Source organism: Ambystoma mexicanum, chromosome 12, assembly GCF_040938575.1.
Source record: "Ambystoma mexicanum isolate Mex_15411 chromosome 12, UKY_AmexF1_1, whole genome shotgun sequence".
NCBI lineage: Eukaryota > Metazoa > Chordata > Amphibia > Caudata > Ambystomatidae > Ambystoma > Ambystoma mexicanum.
The window spans coordinates 114,534,214-114,560,325 of NC_090936.1; the positions used below are offsets into that span (position 1 = coordinate 114,534,214).

General features: G+C 45.9%; 1 protein-coding gene across 1 annotated transcript in view; it reads right to left on the bottom strand.

Moving 5' to 3' along the window:
* The window catches only part of TTLL12 (tubulin tyrosine ligase like 12), a 498,173-nt gene that overhangs the window by 57,928 nt on the left and 414,133 nt on the right, over nucleotides 1-26,112 (bottom strand). The window contains exons 10-12 of the mRNA XM_069628126.1: nucleotides 4,021-4,172; nucleotides 3,837-3,918; nucleotides 2,791-2,859 (exon numbers count right to left, since the gene is read on the bottom strand). Coding sequence (XP_069484227.1) covers nucleotides 2,791-2,859; nucleotides 3,837-3,918; nucleotides 4,021-4,172 — 303 coding nt within the window. The remainder of the gene's footprint in view (nucleotides 1-2,790; nucleotides 2,860-3,836; nucleotides 3,919-4,020; nucleotides 4,173-26,112) is intronic.

Genomic DNA, 26,112 nt, shown 5'->3' on the forward strand with positions numbered 1-26,112 from the left:
AAAACTCTGTTCAAAGCCATAGCTAAGAACTATAAGCTTGAAACCATCAAATCTAAAAAAGTGAAGTTTACAATCACAGAATTTTAAATGCCCAATCTAACACTAGAGCGCTATTTACAATTCTCAGGGAATTGGAATCCCCAACCTCCATGAACGATCACACGATTAAAGATGCACAATGGTGCTCTAATATCCAGAATGCCCTTGCGGATGAAATCTCTTGCAATCCAAAATTGAAGTAAAAAAAAAAACAAACTTAATCTAAACCCAACCTAACCATCTACAGACCTTCCGGCAGATACCCCAAAAGGTCATTAAATTTTCTTTTATTCTACTTACCACGTCAGATATGATAAATCTCATCAAAACCCTAAAACCTTCCAGATGTAAAGGAGATACGTGCCCTGCAACCCTGGTGAAATATTGTGCGTCGGAATTGGCACCATTAGTCACTAACCTCATTAATGATTAATTTGCCTCCAACACAGTTCCGAACGATAAAACATTGGTTCTACTTTTGCTCAAAAAACCATCCTTAGACCCTAATATTCTAACTAATTATTGACCTATCACAACTATCCCTTTCCTGCTTAAAATACTAGATCGTGCAGCCTACCTGCAAATCCCAAAATACCTTGAGGACAAGCTCCTTCTAGGCTTAAGACAATCTGGCTTCAGACTAGGTCACGGCACGGAAACGGCTCTACTGGACCTGAAGACGCAAATGGATCACTACAAGGACAATGGAGAATTGTGCATCCTCCTATTACTAGATCTCTCCGCTGCGTTTGATTTAGTAAATCACGACATCCCATGCCATCACTTGGATACTGCAGCCCAATTTTCAGTAGACTCCATCAACTGGATCAGATCATTCTTATCTAACCGGACCATGAGAGTTTTTTCAGACTCCTCAGCAGCCCAGCCAGTCCCAGTAACCTGTGGGGTTCCACAAGGCTCATGTGTTTCATCCACCCTCTATAATGCATTTACAAAACTATTATTTGACAAACTTGATGGGTATCTCGTATACTAACTATGCCGACGTTACCCAGATTCTCATACCAATCACCGGATGCTACGACAATGATTCTAAAAATCTAAATGAAATATACCTAGCTATACAAGCTTGGATGGCAAGTAATGAATTATGCCTCAATGATGCGAAGACAGAGCTTATCATAATTGGCAACAAAACGAAACTTAATAACAGCCCTCAACTATACAAATCGTTCATCATCGATGGTAACACCATCCCAGTAGCTTGTGAAATAAAAACCCTTGGAGTCTATATTGATTCCGAGCTTACGCTAAACAGACAAGTCAATGCTGTGGTGTCAGCCACGTACACAGCCAAATAAGAGCTAGCCGCCCCTTTCTCACTCCCGAAAACACTACTACATTGGCAAGAACTCTGATATTATCCAGGTTGATTATTACAACTCTCTCTGCTGGAACAAGTACTTGAAATATTAAAAAGTTACAAATACTTGAAAACAAAGCCATAAGAGCTGCTTTAAATATCACAAGACATGACCACATCTCTGCCACTAGAAGAAACATTCACTGCCTTCCCGTCCAGAACAGAATTAACTTCAAAATCCTCACGATGACTCACAAATGTATAGCAAAGGCGGCGCCCAAATACCTCAGCAACCTCATCTGTAAAGCAAGCTCCATTAGACCAACCCAAACTGTATTCACCAACATGCTTACCATACCTAGATTCAAGAGACAGGCAGCAGGAGGTTTTAGCTTCCCAGTAATAGCCCCTAAACTGTGGGATGCCCCCCCGCACCACCTGAGAACTGACACCCAATTCTGGTCATTTAGAAAAAAGCTAAAAACTCTCCTCTTTAGAGGTGACCGTCAGTAATAACCTACCGCAATCATGTACCTACCACAAGGTAAACCTAACAACATTGACATAGGTAAAACTGTAATAATTTGCATAATGAATGCCATGTACATTGTAAACTTTATATCTATTGTATTAACTATGTTGAAGAATCGCAAACCTGCAACCATATTCTTAAGTTTATTGAAAAGTACCATGTTAGTGCCCAGATGCATATGGGCTAGGCACGCTGTATAAACGCAAAAATAAATAAATTACAGAGGGACTAAAGTACAGGTTCTATTTTTCCCCAAACAAATGACTACTTCATATGTCCCTCAGAAAATCTAAAACTAACGCGTATTACAAATAAAAAAAACCTTTCACACCACATGGCAAAGAGCAGGGTTAAATCTTCATTACGTATATGTAAAACTAAGCATGGAAGCAGATTTTCCAGTTTAAAAAAAAAAATCATAAGAGGACTTTAGAAAAGAACAATATTTGAATGTTTTTGATCAAACAGGAGGTTGAACTGAGTTTAAACTAAGAATGTTGCTAGGTTAATCCAAAAGCCAGCATTCCAGAAACATATCTACTTGTTGTGAAAAAATGTATTCTAAAGTGTCATGTTTTCATGTATTGAAGTTCCCCACACAATAGATTTTGTAGTTTGAAAGGTTGGCCTCATTCTTAAGTGTGGCTAATCCTTCAATTGATTAAACCAGCATAAGTGCAATAAAAATGTGAAAAGAAAGGGCTATACACAGATTTCTCTTAAGAACACAATGGCTGTATGTGATTACATAACCTTATCAGGCAAAATACATTTTATTTATTCACGTTCCACATACTTCTGGTTTTAACTACCTAGTCATATGGATTTTGGCTTTCTACTATCATATAAAAAGAACCATGTAGAATGTGTGTCGGTTTGACCTAAATCAACATACCTGTATTCCTTTCCAAGGATGTTCTGGATATTGCTTCTCAAACAAGGGAATAAATTCATTGAAGTGAACCTAACAAGAAATTCAGATTTCAAACCAGGTATTCAAAATATATATGCACATAGTTACAATGTTACAGTATTTCATACACTAGCTCACTTACATTGGAAAGGAAACCGCACAGAGACAATATTATAATTCCAGGTAAATAAATGTATGTTGTACCAGTAAAATGGGGTAGGAAAACATCAAATAAGATACACAACTGTGTACAATTTGCCATCGCACTGGGATCACAAAATCTATATTTAATTTTGATGTTGAGTCTCATGTGTTTGAAAAAGTGCAGAAATAGTTGGCAAAATCCTTCCAATACAACTTAATATACTCTTCTGGTATCGGATGTTGCTTTGTCGCTCATGGAGATCTCCATTTTAAATAACCCAACATGGTCTTGCCTATTGATGAGATTCAAACAAACATGCACGTCCGGCCCAAAAAAGCATAGTGAGAAATATTTTCCAATGAAACTTTTTTCTTCAATTAGCACTCTGAAATGGGGAGAGGGGAATAGCGCCAGCCAATAAGGAGGCTAGGAACATGAGCATACACAGACTGTAAGCCAGGGTTCCTTCCCGGGTTCCAATGCCACCTCCTACCCACTGCCCCTCCCAGCACCTTTTTTTCCTTCTCCTAGGCAGACCCACATCCTCAACTTCATTAACTCTCACCTTCAGCCAACTCTCCCACTCAGCTGCCTTCCTGCCACTTCGGTCCCTCGCCGGCTTCTCCAGCTTCCCGCAACGGCTGGGGAGGTCAGGGGGAGGGTGGGATTGGGCGGGGGGCTGAGTGGGAGCCTGGCCAATAACTGCCCCAAGCCATGAAGGGGGATCTCACTTCACTGATGCACACCATGACTCAGGCTAGTGGACCCGTATCAGCAAAGCCTGCCCGCAGCCTAGTGGTTACAACTACATTCACCGTCTGAAGGATGCTATGAATAGTTTTGCATAATACATTACTTGTTAGTTACAATTCTTTTTGCTCACCTGTTTCAGTTCCACGTTCTGAGCATAATTCATAACCGTAAAATGCTTCTCGTAGTCGTCCAGATCATTGAGCGCAAACGGCCTACAAGAGATAAAAGGGAGAATGGAGCACAAGCTGTAAGTTCAGATAAATAAAGCACAATCAACTGTGCCATATTAAGGCATGGTTCTGCAGAAATACTACCTGTTTGAGAATCGCAGCCAGAAGACATCATACACATACAGCTTCAGTGGCTTGACGGACCGTAATAGCACTATGTATCGAATGTCAAATTTCACCAACCCCACATCTTCGCGGTCAAACAGCACAGGATCTTCAATATATTTGGACACCACCTGATTTAAGTATATGGGATATATAAATTGTATGGCTCACCGAACATTACAAAAGGCGGAACATTACAATAACATTACCGAAGGCCAATGTATAGAAGATCAAAACTTCTTTTAAGCTAAAAAAATATAATTGTCAACAAAAGTGTGCAGTCTAACTTGTTCATATTTGGTTTTATTTATATCAATTTTCTTGCCCATACAATTATCAAACATGAATTATCATAAAACATATAAGTTCAGGGGGATAGATGTGTTAAAAGGGCGACATGCTGTGCCTGTACAAAACCCACCTATGTGCCCAGAAGGATAGTCAATGGAATAAATCATAACCAGTTAAAATACATAAACTAGCCCAATTGATTCAAACTGAGATCTACCTGGGGGTCGGAGTATGATTTGTGGAGACATTCGTCATAATGGTGCATGATGGCAATGAAGGTGTAGGAAGGTAAAAGAAAATATGGGAAGAATCTGGGGTACTATCTGAAGCATCATTTGCCGTGTGAACAAAGCCTGAGCGTTTATTTTTCTTTCAATCCTAGCAGAAACTGGAAAGGGGAAAACCCAACTATTGGCTTTTGTACTACTTGCCCTTGCCCAAGCATGCGCAGAAGGACTGCTGAGACAGCACTATTAGGAGCTTTCGGGGGTACTGGGTGAAGGCCACGTGGTCCTCCATCTTCAATCTGGCCAGTTTGGACTAGACAATGGGTTTTTATTGTTTTCAAGAAACACGTCAGGGGTGGTGGATGCCGGATATTGTTGAACCAGAGCGACCGACCTGGAAGAAAACAACGTGATGAAAGGGAGCCTGATAGAAACTGAGGGCAGACTAAAGTGATAAACAATAGGAGTAATTGTGAAGTTATGGGGGTTGGAAAGGTCGAGCAGAAGTGACGCATAATGAAAGGGGCCAGACCATGCAGGGATTTAAGGGGAAGGCCAGTTGGGTTACATTGGGTGGCGGTTGCTGTCCGTTTATTCAGTTTGCAAACTCTGAATAAATGCCTTGCTTTGTCCAGACTATGGTTTGATTTTTTTATGTTAATAGATGGGGACAAAGACTCAGATTCTGTCGCGCAACACTGCAGACCTCCGGTTCCTGAGGACCGCAGTCCAAACACCCCCAAGAGCGCTTAAGATGATAAGGTAGGAGACCCACTTACAACCCACTTACAAATCACCATAGGGGGCTTCCGAAGGAGGATATTTGGGCTGGTGAGTGCATGCAGGGGGAAGGAGGGTCCCAATTGGGACCTGGGAATGGACAACACAGGGGGAGACTTTTTAAGGGTTATGCAAAAATGGCATGGGCATTTTGGGGAGGATACATAGTGTTGGTTGGCTTTGCTGGTTTTAACGTGGTTTTGTCTCTTTTATCCAAAAATTAATTTGGTGAAATATCAAGGATAAGGGATTGACTGGTGTAGCATTTGGCTATAGGTTGGGTGAAAAAAGAAAATCACGGTAAAGCCCATAATTAAATAGGCAAAGGTGAACGAGAGGAGTGAGTACTTATCCATGTCAGGACCACTCTGCTGAGCCTCTGGTTGTTCAACATAAACCCTTTCCTCTCAGGAAAGTAAAAACTTAGCAGGAGCGCATGGGTAACGGGTGCATACAAATTTAGTTAGGGGGGAAGGAAAATGGGCCAACGACACTAACCGGGCAGAGGAACCCCCAAAGGGGTAGCCCACTCATTACATAGGTTTAGCAGTTTGACTATTTAGACTCATGGCATTATTTGAATCGACCCAACAGATGTACTCTTGAAAGGACATTTAATTTGGATGAATTGGGAGCTCTGAGAAGGGCTCTAGAAGCAGACGGGACCAACATATCAGAGTACAGTGGAGAGTATTTGCTACATGGCTGGAAGAGGCTACAGCTAGAAAGTGTGACAGGAGAAATAGAGGACCGAGTGAAATAAATGACTGATTAAGGGGGGAAATCAAATTAAGAGGTACAAGGGGAACAGATGGGGTCTGATTGTGCCCAGAGATAGTGGAGAAAGAGGAATCGATTGAGCCACATACGACTGAGGAAAATGAGGATCATGACTGCGACAAACCAGAGGATATACTCTAATTCTTCACCAGTATTAAGAACATTCATAGGGGCAGGAGTGGTGGAGGTTCAGGAAGAGGCGCTCATGGCAGAGCTACCCTCTTCGTGGTCAATAGCCACAGGGATGCAAGGGGCAAGCGGGCTGGTATCCGCAGGGGCACAAGTGCCAAGGAGGAAGACCCCCTTTATATGATCCTTACAGGACGAGGGGAGGTACGATATATGGAAGGGATTCACACACATTTCAGGCATCCCTCAGACAGGTCAGGAGGACAGGGAGCAACAACATGGTTTGGTCACGGTCCATGTACCAGGGCGGCCTGCTCAATCGCTTATACAGGCACAACAGAAGTCGTGGTGCAAGCGAGGGAAAGAATAGTCACAGTTATTTCTGTGGTGTTAGGCAAGACTGCATGCAGTATCCTTTGGAAGACAGCAACCTTGACATCCTGGCAATAGGATCCCAACCGTTGGTACAAGTCTGTACTACACAGGTTGGTAGTGTGGCTGGGCAACCAGGCTTATCTCAAGAGGGGTCAATGTGAGCGGTAGGGTTGTAACAGCGTTTCACAGTGACAGGTATTCAAATGAACACTTACACTCGAGTTTTCTTGATTAAACAATAATTAATTTATTTTACAGTCAGTTATACAAGCCTTCTTCAGAAGGGAGCAAAACATGCAACAATTATAATATACTTCAAAACACTCTTAGTTTCTCTAAATCAGATGATGCCCATTGGGGATGGCACACAGACACTTCCTACACCCTCAGGTGACAAACAGCTATGACACTGTGGACATTGATTTATCACTGGTACATTTAGAGCACTACTGAGTTTGGTGCAACAGTTAGATTGGGGGATAAAACAAAGGTTAACAAATAATTCATAAACAGGTAAGTACTTTTTAAACCTTTCAATGTCAAGTCATTTTTAACCCTTTCCTGGGGGAAAGGTAAAGGAGGAGTCAGAGGCAAGAAGAGTCTTGCATGGAGCCTTGACAGCCTGGGTTAGTTGAACAACGTCTAGGGGAGCTGAAGATCATCTTTGCAGGTAAGTAAGTCTTGCACAATGTTTTTAGAAAAGTTTGTAGAAATAAGATTCACTTGAAGGGCCACAAGCCTGGAGGCTTGTGAGGGGCAAAGCTGTAAGCAACTCTAAGGGCAACAAAGACAAGTCTCAACTGAGAGCAAGTAAGGCTACACAACAAGAGGTAAGTCCTCTTAGGTTTACAGTACCTTTGGTTAGAAGAAATGGTTCCAGCTGGCTTCTGTTCCTGTACAGCTCTGCAGATCCTGGGCTTCAGTCTTGGGGACAAGAGGGAGGGCGCCTGGAGACTCCTGCACTGCAACTGGAAGGTCAGCAGCAGCAATGGGCAAACTACAATTCAGCGGCATTCGCAGTTTCAGCTCCTCGCGTCTGACACCAAATAGCAACACTGCAGTTCTCGGATACAACTTCAGACTTTCCTCTCATCTGGGGTCCAGCACTCTGTTAAGGTGGCTCAGGCTTGGTCAGTCCTGCTTCAAGGAAGTCCGGAGAATCTTCCTGGTGCTCGGGTCCGATTTAAAAGCGATCCATTTGATTTGGTGTTCCTCTCCCGGGCACTTCGGTTCCAGCAGCAGAGGAAGTACAGCCAGCTCCGAGGGGATGTCCAAACGAGTTCACTTTGGAGTTGAGTGGTCCCAACAACCCCAGGTGGAGAAATGGTACTTGCAGGGCTTCTCTAGTCCAAACGAATTCGGAGCCTCAGCACAGCAGCAAGGCTTCACCGGGCAAACCAATGGTCCAGGATTTGCAGCAGGCGTCTCTTCCAAGTTCTTCTTCGGATTCCTTCGTCCAGTGGTCGACTGCCTACCAAGCCAAAAAGCATCGCCTTTTATGCAAGTTTCTCCCATTCATTGGAGCCCAGCTGTCAATCACACAGCAGTATGGCTGTCCTTGCCAGACAGCCAGCCGGCCAATCACCTTTGGGTGCATTCCTGTAACCAAGGGGATTAAGAACCGGGAGTTTCGGGCACCTCCCTCACTTCCTGCCCCTGCCAGACATACTGGAGCCAGAAGTGGGCTTCACTCGTGAACCCCGCCAAAGGCAAAATGAACAAAGGGACCAAATCTGGTTTGACGCGCCGCTCAGTAAATCTCAAGAAGGATCTTTCGGACACGAAATGGCAAAAAAAAAAAAAAAAAAAAAAAAAAAAAAACGGTGCCATTTTAACAAAATGGGCACCCATGGGTGCCTTACTGCAGCTGCGATCACAGCCGGCGGTAAAAACACACAATGGTAGTAAAAAGTAAACCACTGACACCAGCCATTAATTGTAGAAAGAGTAACATAAAAATGTTACATGAGAAACTAGACAAAGGGGATACTAAGTAACCCCTCCAACATCCTATGGTAAGATAGTGTGTGCTGGGTCTAGAAAGTTACAACATGCAAGTAAAGTCAATTTCACTACACTGATCTTGGAAACAGTAGTTTCACCAAGAGAAGGTATTTAAATCTTTGGGAAATCTAAGACTTCCCTGTGCCACTGCACTGAAGGTGCTGTGTGTCAATGCAAAAATGATGCCTTTGGAGTTTGTCAGACTCCAAAGTCAAACGAAACACAGGAAACACATAGAAGGGAGTCGTTTCTTACCTGTAACCATTTCTCAAGCGTTGGTATCCTTCATGGATTCACATGCTGTGAACGTTTCCCGTTGTCAGGCTGGGAAACCTCGGTAACTTCAACTTAGCGTTTTTCCTATTGAAAACTTCGACACTTTAGTGTCCCGTCAATGCTCTTAGTGGATGCTTTAGGCTAAACCAATAGGACGTCTGATCTAAATAGCCCCGCCCCCGTGGCTTCCCTTCAGATTTTAACCTCCAAATTAGAGGTAACTCGAACCAAGGTTTGCCTGCAGGGGTGGCCGGCAGGCGCATGTGAATCCATGAAAGATAACATGGAGAAGTGGAGTTACAGGTATGAAACTACTCCCTTCTCTAGCATTGGATCTTTCATGGATTCACATGCTGTAAATAGATTACATAGCAGTATCACCAATGTGTGGTGGTGCATTACAGGCAAACCAAATAACATCCATTAACATGCATGAGAACAAAAACCCAGCAAGTGCCAGAGTAAAATAGAAAACCCCCGAAGCTGTGGTGCCTACCTTACTGAAACAGGCTTTGGAGGACTGCCCGTCCCAACTGCACATCTTCCACATGTTGCTGCCCCACACAGTAGTGCCTGATGAAGGTATGCAGCACCGCCCAGGAAGCCACCTCGCAATTGTCCACGAGCGGTATACCAGAACATAGTGCCGCCAGTGACGCTGTGGAACGTGTAGAATGGGCCTTCGCAGTGCCCCTCAAAGGCTTGCGTGACAAAATGAAATTGTAGACGAGACCCAACGGGAAAATCCTTGCTTGGAAATAGACCGTCCCTTGTTGGAGGGACCAAATGCCACAAACAGCTGCTTCGACCGCCGGAAGTCTTGAGTACAGTTCAGATAAAATTTCAGCATCCTCTTAACATCCAGAGATTGCAGGGCTTTTTCTGCCGGCGTGGACACATTAGCAAGTTTGTGAAACGCTGACGGCACCTTTCGGATAAAGTGTGGATTAGTAGCCAAGAGAACCTTGTCCCTCAAATCTCAGATAAGGCCGGTCAATGACCAGTGCCTGCAATTCAGACAGTAGTCTGGACTAGGTAATCGCAACCTAGAAATGCAACTTTCCACGAGAGGTTCTTCAAGGAAGCAGTCTACATGGGTTCAAACTGAGGCTTCATCAGAGCAGAGAGAACCAAATTGAGGGTTCACACCGGTGCAAACCTCTTCTCCGGGGGGAATGTCCGAAACAGTCCTTTCAGAAAATGGTTAGCCGATCACTAAACAGTGGAGAAGCATGGCGCCTTCTCGTGAACCTAGAAATTGCCGCCAAATGCACCTTGATGGATAACGCCAGGCCCCCCCCAGAGAGACCTCCAATGGCTGTATCTCTGGGTGACCCTCATACCAGGCACAGAATCTCACCCATATATGACCATACAATAGATTGGTAGAAGGAGCCCTTGCCATCTCCAAGATCCGGCGACACTCCTGGGAGATACCTAGATGACTGAACTCAGTTGTCAGGAGGCACGCAGCCAGACAGAGATGCCGGATCGTGATGCCACACTGCCGTCATCCTGTGACAGGAGACCTTGGTCCGCACCTAGACGAAACAGCTCTTCCACCGCTAGGTGAAGGAGATCTGAAAACCATGTCTTCCTGGGCCAGAACGGAGCTACCAAAATCACCCTGCACCGGTCGCACCCACTGGATCGTTCTCCAAATCAGTGGAAACGGGGGAAATTTATACGCGAAGAGGCCCGTCCACGGGAATGAGAACGCGTCCCTCATTGACTGCGGATGAGCCACTCTGCTGGCAAACTCCGGACACTGTTCCATCATGGCGAACAAGTCTATTGGGGGAGCCCCTCCCCATTTTCGGAAGATTCTTGCCACCTGCTGCGTCATCAGCTGCCACTCGTGCAGCTGACTGCCGTCTCTGCTGAGTGCGTCTGCCTGAACATTCAGAACTTCCGGAAGATGAAAAGCTACAATATGGATCCCTTGAGCCAGACACAAATACCAGACCTCCTGAGCCTCCATTGACAGGACTTGGGAATGCTTCCTCAAATAGAACATTGTGGTGGTATTGTCTGTCGACACCCTCAGCACTGCTCCTCGAATGCGAGGGAGAAATGACTTCAGAGCCCAGTGTACCGCTCTCAACTAGAGCACATTGATATGCAACAATGTCTCCTCCCGAGACCATAGGCCCCGTACCTTGACTTGTCAAGGTGGGCTCCCCCACCCCCATCTGGGCAGCATCTGTACGAGATTGTCTGTGCAAGTCCACCACCGAAGCGTTTCGACCAACCCCTCGTCAACGACCATTTTGTCGGACCATAATCCTCGACTCTGCGACCACCTGTCCGCAAGGAATTCCTGCACTGGTCTCATGAACAGGCCGCAATTTGGAAGGAGCGGAATACACAAAGCCACGGCGTAACTCCGGACGGAGACCACAGTACCACGGCCCCCCTCACCAGCTTTGGACCGCTACTTCACCACTCTTTCGCTCAAAGGTTTTACAAGATTGTCCTGGGTAAGAAACTACGCCCAAGAATCACCAGTTCCCTGGACGGCAGCAAATAGGATTTTTCAAAGTTGATGGCGAATCCCAGTCGTTGCAACAGGCCCATGGTCGCCATGAGAGACGTTCCGGCGACAGACCCCTTACCAACCAATGGTCCAGGTAGGGGTACACACGGTGGCCTTTCCCGCGGAGGAAGGCAGCCACCGGAGCCAGACACTTCGTAAATGTCCTGTGAGATGACTTCAGGCCAAACGGACGGACAAGGAACTAGTAATGATCCTCCCCGACCACAAAAAGCATTAACTTGCAGTGTTTTTTTTTCCATCGGGATGTGAAAGTAGGAGTCTTGCAGATCTAATGACTCCAGGAACTCCCCCAGTTGCACCAAGCGGATGACATCCTGAAGTGTGAGCATCTTGAACTTTAGGCGTTGCAGATTCTGGTTTAGTGACCGAAGATCTAGAATAGGCCTCCATTTGCCATTGGGTTTTTTCACGACGAAATACAGGGAGTACACCCCCTAACCCTGTTCCGAGACCGGAACTTGAGGTTGCTGGATTAGTTCCACACAGTACCAGTCTGCCACGGTGGATATCACCCATTTGTCGGAGGTGATTCCCCTCCCATGCTTGGGTGAAGTTTGAAATGCGCCCTCCTATTGGAGAGGCATGGGAGGACACCTGAAGCGAGTAGTCACTGTTTTGGAGGTGTTGCTCCACTTCTAGAGTTGGAGGGCCTCCCCCGGCCACGAGATCGGCGCTGCCCCCTATGGTAACCCTGTGAGGCTTGGCCTGGATTGTTACCCCAGGATGACCCTTGGTTTTGACCATACCCTGAACCCCCCTGGGAACTTCGTCCTCTAAAGCGACAAAAATTACTATTCCCTCTTTGGCCAGAGGGTTTATCTGTAAGTTGTCCCAAGGACTTTAGTGTATCGTACTCTTCTTTTGCAGACTTCAGTGCGTCCTCTACTGCCTTTCCAAAGAGGACGTTGGGCTCAATGGGCATATTTAGCAGTGTTGCTTGAGTCTCCAGCTTGAATCCAGATTGGCGAAGCCCAGCATGGCGCTTAATAGTGCCTTTCGAAATAATACTTCCTGCATTATCAGCGGCGTCCAAATTATTTTTTAGGATGCAGCTAGAGGCTGCTCTGCCCTCTGCTGCTACCTGGGGCAAACTGTCTTTAGGGGAAGATAGAAGTGCGGACACCTCTTCCCACTTATGACAATTGTAGCTAGACAAGAGAGCAGTGTTAGCTATCCTAGCCTGAAAGGCAACAGAGGAGGCCACATTCCTGCCCATGGTGTAGAGGCGTTTGCTTTCCCCGTCAGGTGGTGCCTCAGAGGAAGCTAATTGAGTACCAGCTCTCTTTCTGGAGTTTGTTACTGCCAGATAGTCTGGCTTAAATTGGCCTCTGATATAGAGGCGGTCTGATGGCACCGGGCAACAGTTTTTCAATGCGTGGGTTAACCGCACGCGTTTGGTGTCTCCAGAGAAGGCTGAATCCTTTTCTGGATGGATTGCAGGATTGGAATAGCCTGATTAACTGCCTTTTTATCCCCCAGGATATCCTCAACAAAATCCTTGGCCTGCTGAGTCTCTTGTGTTTTGATTTGGAAGTGCTCAGCAGCCTTAATGAGCATGTCATTTAGAAGGGGCTGGTTGTCAAGAGGTGAATCAGCCCGATGGGAGAGGCTATATTGTACATATCTGCTTCTTCGTCCCCATAGTTTTCTTCTGTGCCCTCTTGTGCTGTATAAGTATCTACAGCATCATCCTCATAGTCTGTCATAGATCAAATTAGGGATGCTCCACCTGGGATGGAATCTCCAGGGTGTCTGGGCGAGACCTCTTAAGAGGGGGAGTGAGTAGTAGGGGCATTTGCAGTGGCCTGAGAGTCAGAGGCAGCTGTAGTAGGAGTGTTTTGCATGCTTTGCAAAGCTGCTGGGTTATTCTCAAAATAATTAGCAATAAAGGTCATCCTCCTCATGACCCTGTCTATATCTTCACATGTACATTCTGCTAAGCTCGGAATGGACATAGGGCCTAGTAAGGACTCTTTTTCAGAAGGAAGTGAACCCTTGTGAGGTGGAGAAACTTTGTGATGCTGGGAATCCTCATCCTTGGATGTGGAAAGTGACTTATGTTTATGAGGCGTCTTGGAAGAGTGTTTCTTAGACTCCCTTCCCTTGATAAGTCCCTTCGGATGTGTGTTTTGACTAAATGGGCTAGACCCGACTGTACTGAGGCTTTAACCGATTTCGACGAAGAACGTCAAACCTCAGAAGTGGAGTGGCCCGACGCCTCGACAGCCAACGTTTGAGTGTGGGTTTATTCCCAACGTCTGTGATGTCTTTCGACAGTTGGGGTCTGTCATGTGGTGAACGGGACCTTAAATGCCCAGAAGACAGTGAACTTGTGGACCTCTTACTAGAAGTCGTGTGGCCCTTAGTTGACGAGCGTGCAGTCTCGGGCCTTGGGTATGTGTTTAGGATTAGGGGCTGTGCGAGCGCTGGTGCCGCCCGGGGTCGTCCCTGTAACAGGGCCGCTGGCCTGTCTGGTGGGGTTGGGGACTTAGGAAACTAACATCTCCCCTTCGCCGTCAAAATGGCGGTGTCACTGCAATCGCTGAAAGTCCCCTCCATGTCCATGGTGGCCTCAGCTTGCATGGCGTGGTGGGCCCAGCGTTTTGTCTTATGGTGCTTCAAAACGAAGACATTGAAGAGCCTGCAGGCTCGACAGATCTCCTCAACATGATCTCGTGGGAGGCAGAGGTTACACACCAGGTGCTTGTCGACCCACAGGAATATTTTCTTATAACTTGGGCAGAAATGATAACGTGTAATAGCAGCTTGGCGAATGTAATGTAGGAAATGGGCCAAATACATTCTAAATGTCCTCCCCCTCTATCTCCCTACTGCATGGGCTGAAGCCTGGTGCGGCCCTCCCGGTCCGAACAAATTCGTCGAAGAATCTTCTAAGACGATTGTCTTCCTTCACCGTTGACGAAGTGATATCAAAAATCGGTGATCGAAAATAAAGCATAGGAAGAAAGACTATCAATCATAATAATCAAAGGCGTAAGCCGAAAGAGAACTGCTTTTTTGCGTCCATCTCCGATGGTGTAAAAAAAAAATCCAAGGCACCTTGACGCGACAAGGACTATGGGTACAGTGGACGTCACACTAGGGATAGTATTACTGGCATGCCCTGTTGACATCCCTTTTCGAAAAAACAGTAATACTCTGCAGCTTCCACTAGATGTCGGCCTATGCACAGCATGTGATCTAAGCAGATTCCACAAGCCTCAAATATATATATATATATATATATATACATATACACATATATACACAGAATACCTCGAGGTCTACGCATCATGACTACTCCCTCTTTCGAGGATCAAGACCCACTGATGCTCCAAGAGTGGGGTGAAGCGAGTAAAGATTGTTCCGGCAAGTTCTTAACAATCCTAGTCAAATATGCCAAACTTGATCGGGAGCTGGCACTTAAGGTATTGGCCAAAGTAGAGACGGAATTAATCAAGATCCCTCCCACAGAGGAAGGCAAACAACTACGTATCAAAATTGATGAAGGCTTGATTTCCTATGAAGATGAGATTAAACCACGGCAACATAGGACGTTTTTGAGAGACAAAATAGATTATGAAATGGGCCGAGTCTTCACTTTTGCCAAACGGTTTGACTCCCTCCGCAGGACCAATATTATACAGTCGACAGCTACACAGTCTGGCGATTTGGGCGCTGTCACATCAGAGTCGGACATCTCTGTATCCGAGACCGATGAACCCACACCAAAACTGAATTTTTTAGATGAAATGCGACTGCTATGCCAGGACAGGAAAAACCAAAAAAGAGGCAGTGGCAAAACAAGAGGAAAAGGACAGAAATCACAAGCAGGAAGATCATCCGCCGAGGCCGTCGTGGGAAACGGTCCAACGGGGCACCAACAGGGCAGATTAATGCGCTCTGGGATACAAAATGTGTCACAGATACTATGAACTGCTGCCAAATAATTAATCTGTCCACCCATGTCCTTACCAAATCACAGACTTCGCTCTTGTCTCTTGGTCTTAACTTCTGTCCCACTGTAAGTTAGGACTACGTACAAGCACGCATCGATTTTGATAAATTTGTGCGCAAAATCAAGTTAAAGAAGTTTTTTTGCCACCAATTCTACTACTGCCAAGCCTCTGATACCGCGGCACTGACCTGTTGATTTCTGATATTCCATCACTCATGGATCTGGCCTGCCTTGATGATGATAAATTTGACGCTGCCAATTTTGATTTGTCTGACTTTGATATCAATCCTAATTGGGACATACGTACCAAACTGAAAAACAAGTCAAGATTTAACCCGCAATTCCCAGTAGGGGGCTGCATCGAGGCATTCCATGATCTCTGTGTCAGTGACCTCAGAAAACTACGTACGAAAACTAATATGACCAAGCAGAACCTGACCTCTAAACAACGTGCGGCTATCAGTGAACTTCAACAATTGCCGAATATTGTCATTAAACCAGCTAACAAAGGCTCGAACATTGTCATCCAAGATAGAAGCAAATATGTAGCTGAAGCCAATCGACAGCTACATGATCGTTTGTGCTACAAGAAGCTTTCTAAAGATCCATTTCTAGAAATAAGGGCTGATCTTACTACTTTGTGTACCAAGTGGGCAAAAGAAGATCTCTTGGAGGAAGATCTGATTAAATTTCTCATTCCTACATTGCACACAATACCCATGATTTATTTTCTTCCCAAAATACATAAATCTCTTAAGTATCCCCCAGGCAGGCCTATTGTAACCCTATGTGGCTCACTACTAGAACATCTGGCTCAATTTATTGATGAAACACTTTTTCCATTTGTATCAGTGCTGCCATCCTACCTGAGGGATACTAAGGATTTTCTTCAACACATCACAAATATACCTTGGGAAGAGGGTCTGATTTTGGCCACACTAGATGTGGTCTCCATATACACTTCTATCGCCCACACTGTGGGCATTAATGCATGCAAATATTATTTGGACACTCGCTCTCTTAATTATTTTGGACATTGTTCTATGATTTTGGATATGCTTCTGTTTTGTTTACACAATGTCTTTCTCTTTGAGGGGTCCTTCTTTCAGCAAGTTAGGGGGGACTGCCATGGGAAATACCTTTGCACCATCTTATGCTAATCTCACGATGGGGTGGTGGCAGGCTACTTTCCTTTCTGATCTAACTGCAACTTCATTTCCAACACAGATTGTGTCTTGGTGGCGGTATATTGACAATGTTTTTATTATTTGGAAGGGCACTGAAAGCGATTGGCTACTTTTTGTTAAAAGTATTAATATCAACAAGGTCAATCTTAACTTCACTGAATGCCATAGTCATTCTGAGATTGTATACCTGGATGTCATTGTGAAGTTGGATAGCTCAGGTATTCATACGGCTCTTAACAAGAAGTCGACTAATACCGGTTTGCCCCTCCATGCCAGCAGCTGTCACCCGCCGTCCTGCAAAAAATCCATTCCCTACGGCAAATTCATTCGATTTCGCCGCAACTGCAGCAATATCGTTTGTTTTGACCGTCACTGTGTATCGGCAGCTATTGATTTTGCTAAACAAGGGTATGACAAGAGGACTATTGAAATTGCCTTTACAAAGGCACAGGGTTTATCCAGAGACACTTGATCTTGGACCTATCCTGTCTAATCGTCCCACTATGACGTACAAAGGTGTGCCCTCCCTCAGAGATAAACTTGTATCTAGTTTCTTATCTCCTGCAGAGAAAGAGGCACCCTCTATGACATGGCTCTCGACCTCTCCCATGGGGTTTACAAAATGCATGAAATGCAAAGCATGTGCACATGCCACTGTGCTCAAATCTTTCATTCATCCCGTCACCAAAATTAATCAAAAGATCAAGTATTTCATCAATTGTGACACTACCTTTGTCGTGTATGTCCTCTCATGCCCTTGCATGAGATGGTACATTAGGAGTACTACGTGCAAATTGAAGCTGAGAATCTTACATCTCAGAGCCATTAAGAAAAGTGATCCAGCGTACCCCATGGCCAAACATTTCAAACAAGACCATGACAATGATGTGAAATTATTAACTTTTTTTGCAGTGGCCCATGTACCTGTCCACCCTAGGGGTGGAGACCGCGTCTTAAAACTAAGACAACTTGAAACTAGAATAATTCTAGATCTTGATACCAAGCAGCCGGAGGGCCACAATGTTGATGAGGAACTATATACCTTTTTGGGCACTTAGTTTTCTTTATATGCCTTCCTCGCCACTTTGTTGTTGCTCTGTCTCTTTCTTTGGGCTTTTTCCCCTCATTCTTTGATTTCTATGTCCATTTCGGACGTTGATTTGCTGTTCTTGGATTTTTTTCTTTTTTCTTTGTCTTGAGTCCTGGAGATTACTTCTTTACTTCCTATTTTAATTTCATCTTGGATTGTCTATACTTTGGCTGTTCACTCTAGTACCTGTGGGGAGGTTTATATCATCAAACTCTTTTCTTTTTAATTGGTTTCAACTCTGGGTCCACCTATTGTTGTGGTCTGGTGTGCTGTTTTGCCTTGCTGTACTTCGATGGTTATTTCTATTTCTTGCTCCATTTTTTACTATTTGTGTAATGATCTGTGATTCTGGGCTGTAAATTTCTATGAGTGCATTTTGCTAGGAGTGCATTCTAATTGCCACTTTGGCAGTTTTTCTATTTGCATTTTTTTATTGTGTATTGTTCTAGCTGCTTATGCACCTGCACTTTAATATGGCCATGCCACTATAAGGCCATCTCCACTTTTCGTAGTTGCTAATATACTGGTACCTGAATGCTTGTGTAAAGGTACAGTCATATACGCATGTAGTTACTTAGCTATGTGTGTTTTGAAATTGCCAAATTTGGTAGCTTTATTTGCACTTTATTAATTGCTTCAAGCATTAGCTGCTGATGCACTTGCACTTTAATATGGCCATGACATTTTGTGGCCATTATAACATCCCGTAGCTGCCGATGTACGTGTACCTTAATACTCGTTTAAAGGTCTAGTCATTAATGCACTTGCACTTTATTATGGCTTTGCCATCATGAGACCATTTTAATACTCTGATGTCCTTTTGTTTATTTTGCACTTGACTAGTCAGTACCATGTATTTATTTTTTATCTATATTACGAGCACAATATACTTATGCCCTGATCAGATCATGAGCCATAACCGTTGTTTATATTAGGAGTGTTGTCCGACCTGTTGATGAAATGTATAGGTGTAAACATTCCTTTATTTGTGATGACGAGGTTTGTTCTGGCTCCATTAACATACTGCCGTGTTATTATTTTGTTTTTTTTAATTGGTTGCAATCATGCATGTAGATTTTAGCTTTACCGAATTTACGTCATACTAGATTCTGCAATTTGTGGTTAATATTATATTTCCCCTCACTATCATGAGCCTGTCCTGGTGTATGCACTATGCACTTTAGTCCCGTGGGTCATTGCTTGCATACAGTCTGTATGCAACATTTATATTCATATGTTGCACCTCTTGGATGGCGGTGTGCACACCATCTATGCTACTGTCTTTATCCCCCACAGGTGTACACAACATATCCCGACTGCAAGGCGTCATCACTGCATTAACGTTTTCATATGCAGTCTTTGTATAGATGTGTGGTTTAATCAACCAATGTTTTGCGTCCATGAGCAACTGTTATTCAGGAATTGTCACTGATATTCCACTGCATAGATGTTCTGTCATTTTGACTGCGCTTCAATGTTTATTTTTCTCGCTATTGTGGCACCAACTTTAATTGCAAAGTCTGTTACAAATTGCAGTATTACATATATGCAGTATTCCCCTTATATATAGATCAATATATATAATTGCAGACATGATCCATTGGTCCTCTTCGACTATGGATCATTTTCCTGTTTCTTTACTGGTGTACGCATTTTACCACACTCCATCATGGCCGCCAGCACCATTCTCCCTAGCCATGGACCCATGAGTTAATCAACAGAGTAATAGGACTGTAGTCATCATTGTATTTCTACCAGTTGATCCCTCCCTTTCTGTTACGTGATCAAGCGCTCAGTGGGGCACGAAACGCGTTGTGTTCAGGTCGTGTACCATGGCGTCCTGCCTCTGTCTTGTTGTGGTTGCTTGTTTTACTAATTGATTTTTGTACAACCTTACTATCTATGTGGAAACAATAAAATGTATCCGTTTTTTCAACACAGTGTTTCCCTGCTTTCTGTCCGTGTTTTGGAGTTTTGCAATTGCTGCTGGGCCTGCGGGAGTGCGGCTCGCCTTTCCTCCTTTCTTTGGAGATAGATATATATATATGATACATTACGCACCGTAATCGTATTTCTGATGCTTGTATCTGCTTAGATTCACATGCTGTGCATAGGCCGACATCTAGTGGAAGTATTACAGTTTGTTTTTCGAAACTCGAAAATGGGCGTCGACACAGGGCGTGCCAGTAATACTATCCCTAGTGACATCCACTGTACCCATGATCCCTCACCCGTCTAGGACCCTCAGATTGTATTTTTCCTGACATGAGGTAGCATAAGGAGTAGCGTGAGTACAGATGATCCAAGCAGATCGAAGATAGATAAGACTACAAGCATCCATGCGCCTTCTCTCAGAGGGGAGGAAGGGTGGGTCGCATGTGAATCTAAGCAGATACAAGCATCAGAAATACGATTACGGTGAGTAATGTATCCCTTCTGAGGCTTGTGGAATCTGCTTAGATCACATGCTGTGCATAGATTAGCGAGCAGTGTTAGAAGGAGGTGGGATTTGAGAAGGGTCATGAGCAAATAAATGTCTTAGAACCGCTTGTCCCACTTGAGTATCTGTCTTGGAATGGGTGTCAATGCAGTAGTGCTGAGTAAAAGTGTGAATAGAGCTCCAAGTAGCTGCTTTGCAAATGGTGTCAAGGGGAACATTTGCAATGAAAGCCAGAGTGGCCCCAATGCCTCCTGTCGAGTGGGCTCTGGGCGTAAAAGGCAAAATTTTGTCAGAAAGAGTAACACAACTGGATACAGTTGATAATCCACTTGGAGATGGCACCCTTAGAGACGCGATCTCCCTCTTTGCCTGTGGCTACGGAGACAAACAGTTTATCTGTTTTCCTAAGCGGTCTGGTCTTGTTTACGTAGTAAAGGACAGCCCTACGCACATCTAGGGTGTGTAGTTTAACCTCAGCCGAGCTTTGTGGGTTTTGGAAGAAAGCCGGAAGCTCGATGGACTGGTTTACATGGAATTTAGAAATAAGCTTAGGTGAGAACCTAGGGTGTGTCCGTAAAACCAGCTTATCCTTATGAATAGTAAAGAAAGGATCCTGCACTGACAGAGCCTGAATTTCACTGACCCTTCTTATGGATGTAATGGGTACTAAGAAATCAGTCTTATAGGTCAGGTGTTTGAGACTTGTCTTATGCATGGGCTCGAATGGGGGGCCCATCAGTTTAGATAGCACCACGTTCAGGTCCCATCCTGGTGGTGGGTTAGAAATAGGGGGATGAAGTCTCTTTACTCCCTCCATGAAGGCTTTAACCACGGGTACCTTCCACGACACCTTGCTATGTGAGGTGGTGTACGCGGACAGTGCTGCCAGGTGTACCTTTAGTGAGTTGAAAACCAAACCAACGTCCAGCAGGTGGAGCATGTATGTCACGATTGTGGAAGGAGTGCAATCAACTGGGTTGACTTGTTTATTCTGGCACCAGATAACGAATCTCTTCCATTTGTCGAAGTAGCAATGCCTCGTGTTCGGTTTCCTAGCTTCTTTTAGGATGTCCATACATTTCTGGGGTAAATTGAGATGTCCAAACTATTACCTCAGGAGCCATGCTGCTAGGTTCATGGAGTTGGGTAGAGGATGCACCTTCTGACCTTGGTGCTGGGACAAAAGATTGTACCAGCCCAGGAGTTTGATGGGATCGCACACAAAGTCTGCGTAGGTGTGGAAACCACGGTTGTCTCGCCCACATGGGAGCAACTAGGACGAGCGTCATCGACTCTGTTCATCTTGTTCACCACCTTCCTGATGAGGAGTTGGTGGAAAAGCGTACGCAAATATCCCTGACCAGTTCATCCACAGGGCGTTCCCCAGGGAGTCTGGTTGGGGAAACCTGGATGCGAATCCTGGGCACTGTCTGTTTTCGCTTGTGGCGAATAGGTCTATAGTGGGGAAACCCCACTGAGAGAAGAGATCTTCAACAATTTCTCTGTGTAGACACCATTCATGTTCCTCCGGAAGGGGAATCTCTGCTCAAAGAGTCCGCTAGAGAATTGAGATCCCCTGGAACATGTTGAGATGACAAAGATGTTCCGTCTGAGTGCCCATATCCAAATTTTCTGGGCAATTCTGGACAGATTTGGCGAACGAGTCCCTCCTTGCTTGTTCAGGTAGAAGATGGCTGTCGTGCTGTCCGTCCGGATCTGCACCGACAGGTTCAGTAGGTGGGGCTCGAACGCTTGAAGTGCTCTGAAAACTGCCAGAAGCTCTAGCAGGTTGATGTGATTCTTGGCCACTGTGTGAGACCAGAGACCCTGAGCTGTGTGGTGGAGATGGTGAGCTCCCCATCCTGTCAGGCATGCGTCCGTCGTGACTACCGCCTGTATCTCGGGATCGTAAAAGGGTTTTCCCTTGGATAGATTGTCTCTTGTCCACCAGTGGAGGCTTTGTACAAGTGTTGGCGAAACGACCCCTAGATCGTCCCACTGACCACTTGCCTGAGACCACAGTTTCACCAACCATTCTTGCATGGGACGCAGGCGCGCGTGGGGGACCAGGTAAATACATGACGCCATCATGCCCAGCAAACGCATTGCTTTGCGTACTGTTATCTGGCGACCGGTTCGATATTGCGGAATTTGCAGTAGTATATTCCGAATTCTTTCCTCTGAAGGAAAAGCCAACCCCTCTTGAGTATTTAGAACAGCTCCTAGGAACTGCTTGGAGGTGCTGGGCACCAGACCTGATTTTTTCTCATTTATGGAGAAGCCCAATTCGAAGAGGAGGTCGATAGTTCTTTGAATGTTTGTCCTGCAAATTACTGGGGTCTCCGCCGTGATGAGCCAGTCGTCCAGATAAGGGTACACTGGGATTGCCTCCCTGCATAGGTTTGCTGCCGCCACTGCCAGTACCTTGGTGAATACCCTTGGAGCCGAGGCTATCCCGAAGGGCAGTACCTTGAACTGGAAGTGCTGACTGTGCACCTTGAAGCGCAGATATTTTCTGTGCGCTGGGAACATGGAAATATGAAAATAGGCATCTTTCATATCCAATGTTGCCATGTAATCCCATTTTTTTAGGAGGGGAGTTACCTCTTGGAGAGTAGTCATGCAAAATTTTTGGGGCTTGTCATACTTGTTTGCAGGCCGTAAATCCAATACTGGGCGCATTGTCAAATCTTTTTTTGGCACAAGGAAGTAAGTTGAATAAATACCCTTGTTTACCTGGTGTCCCGGGACGAGTTCTATCGCGTCCTTTGCAAGAAGATGTTTGATCTCTTCGAGTAAGATCTTCTGGTGGTCTAAGGAATGTATTCTTTGTCGTGGAGGGTGGTTTTGGGGATGCTCTAGGAGTTCTATGCAGTATCCTGCGGACACTGGACAGCACCCATCTGTCTGATGTGATCCCTTCCCAAGGTTGGGTGAAGATGGAAATGCGTCCCCCTACTGGGGATTCGTGAGAAGGGACCCTGAACGGAGCAACACTGTTTTGGTGGAGGCGTGCCCCCTCCTTTATTGGGACTGCCTCTACCCCTACCACAACCTCTTGTTACCCCTGCCATAACTCTGGGTAGACTGCTGGTTGGTGTTCCATGTAGTACCCTGGCCTTGGGAATAGTTTGAGCCTCTTTGGGAGTTTTGTCTGCGAGGCCGACGAAAATTGCCAATCCCTCTTTGGTTCGGGGGTTTGTTAGTTGCCCTAGGGACTTGAGTGTCTCGTACTCATCCTTGGCATTCTTCAGCACGTCCTCGACCGCCTTTCCAAACAATAGATCCGGCTCCACCGGCTTATCTATCAATGATGCTTGGGTCTCGGCCTTGAAACCAGACTGCCGCAGCCAAGCATGCCTCTTGATGACCGTGCTTTCAGCAATTAATCTGCCGGCGTTATCCGCGGCATCAAAGGTTGATTTTAAAATGCAACCTGACACGGCTCTCCCCTCTGCCGAAACTCGTGCCAATTGGCTTTTTAAGGGTTGTGGGGCGGAGTCTGAGAGCCGCGACTTCTTCCCACTGGTGGCAGTTGTAACTAGCCAGCACGGTGGTGGAGTTGGCAATCCTTGCCTGGTAGGCGGAAGTGGAGGCTACTTTCCTGCCCAAGCCATAAATCTTCTTGCTCTCCTTGTCGGGGGGAGCTTCGGACGATGACAAGGGTGTTCCCACCCTCTTACGGGTGTTTGTAACAACCAGGGAGTCCGGTTTGAAATGTCCCCTTATGTACAGTGGGTCAGAATGGGCTGCCCTGAAAAGCTTTTCAATTCTAGGGTTTACTGCCCTAGTGAGATTGGGGTTAACAAGGGAAGGGTCTGTCCTCCTTTGTATTGATTTAAGGATAGGGATGGCCTGAGCAACAAGTCTCTTTTCTCCCACCAATTCCTCTGCAAAGTCCCTCTCTTACGGAGTACCTTGGGTGTCAATGTGGAAGTGCTGTGCCGCTCTGTACAGGAACTCATTCAGGAGAGGCTGGTTGTCGACAGGGGAGTCGGTAACCGCGGGCTCTTTCTCTACCGGGGAATCTACCCTGTATGTATCTGGGTCGTCCTCCTCCTCCTCCTCCTCTTGGTCCTCATCATCCCCATAATAGCCTGTCCCAGTTTGTTCTTCGAACATGCCCACGTCTGGATCCTCACCAAATGATGGATCTTCCCGATATTGAGAATAGGGCCTGAAGACTGAGTTGGTGCTTCACCCCGGGACTTCTTACTTGGGGGTATTGGATCCTTAGAGCCTGAGGGAGTTGACCCTTCTGGGGTATAATAGAGTAAGTGTTCTGGGTTTTTGGTGTAGAAATCTGCCAATGATGACATCCTTGACATTACTCTGCCTATGTCATCACTGGACCATTCCCTTGAACTGGGAATAACTCTTTCCTGGAGTGCTTTCCCCATTTTATCCTGACTAGACCTACTGGTTTGAACAGGGGTTTTAGGGACAACAGGCTGAGATTTGTCCTGACTAGACCTTCTGGCCTGAACAGGGGCCCTAGGGACAAGAGACTGAGACTTGTCCATCTGTTTAGGTGGAGAAGAATGTAGTTTAGGAGTGGAAGTAGGCTGGGACTGCTTACTTCGCTGTTTTCCCCCCTCCCCGCAGGTGGAAGAGTGTTTCCCCGATTTTTGGGCCCTATCAGAACATTTCGGTGCCTGGCGCCGAAATTCGGGGGTAGAGTCCCTGTCTCTAGAGAGTGTAAGGGATTCGGTAGCAGCCTTCGCGCTGCTTGCAGACGCCGACTCCTGGAGTGAGGCCTGGGGGTAGAGGTCGGCGTCGTACTCCGACGACCAAACCTCAGTCACTAAGGGGAGCGAGGCACTCTTAGCAACAGTGGAGGGTTGTCTGGTGTCATGCGGCGATCTCGAACGCGAACGCCCAGAGGACACTGACTCGGTGGACCGTTCTCTTCGTGCCTCTTTCCGAGAACTCAACGTGCGCGTCGAGTCTCGGTTGGACCTTTGTTTGCTGGAAGTGGTGTGGGTAGCGCTCGTGTCGCCGGGGGTCTTCCCCATAGCTGCCCTGCCGGACAACCTTCCGAGGTCGGGGACTTGCGCTTGGCTGTCCATCGACGTCACATTGCCAGCGCCGTCCGAAAGTACAGCGTCGCTGCCATCGCTGAAGGCACCCTCTGCGACCATGGCCTCTTGTCGCCTGGCGTGTTGGGCCCAACGCTTTGTCGAACGGTCCTGAAGGGTCTTCGGTTTAAACCGACTGCACGCTCTGCAATTCGCCTCGGGGTGGTCCCTCGGCAAGCAGAGGTTACACGTGGCGTGTCTGTCAACCCAAGGATAATTGCGGTTGCACTTGGGGCAAAATTGAAAATGGGTACCCTCCATACGCACCCTGTGGCAGCGGGCTGGGAGTGTAGGAATATAAGTAATGTACCTATATTAATCAGAGTGTAGGATATGTGCCACCCCCCACTCTCCCTACTTGCAGGGCCGAGTCCAGAGGACTTCCGATGCCCGCGCCGAGGCCAGAGGCCTTCCGAGGCCCAAATCCGTCGCTGTAGTCCGACGGTTGAATTTTCTCCGATCCGGCGTCGAGTGTCGATGTTCGGAGACTCGACGTATGGGTGGAATAAACGGGGAAATATATAACAATATTTGCAAAATCTAAGTCAGGGAACTCCGCTCAGTGCTTCCGACCAGCATGGCGGAAAAAAACAATCTGAGGGTCCTAGACGCTAGTATTACTGGCACGCCCTGTGTCGACGCCCATTTTCGAGTTTCGAAAAACAAACTAATACACGCAGCTTCCACTAGATGTCGGCCTATGCACAGCATGTGATCTAAGCAGATTCCACTAGCCTCAGAAATATATATATAAAAATTCAAGTGTCGTTAATATTTTTATTCAGTATTCATTTTCGTTGCCATCACTGGATACCTTTATTGTTGCAGCACACAGCACTTGGTGCTGTGTTTGCCAGTTTGCCCCTTGGCTCCCCTTTATTTTTTCTGCCTTAACTTGT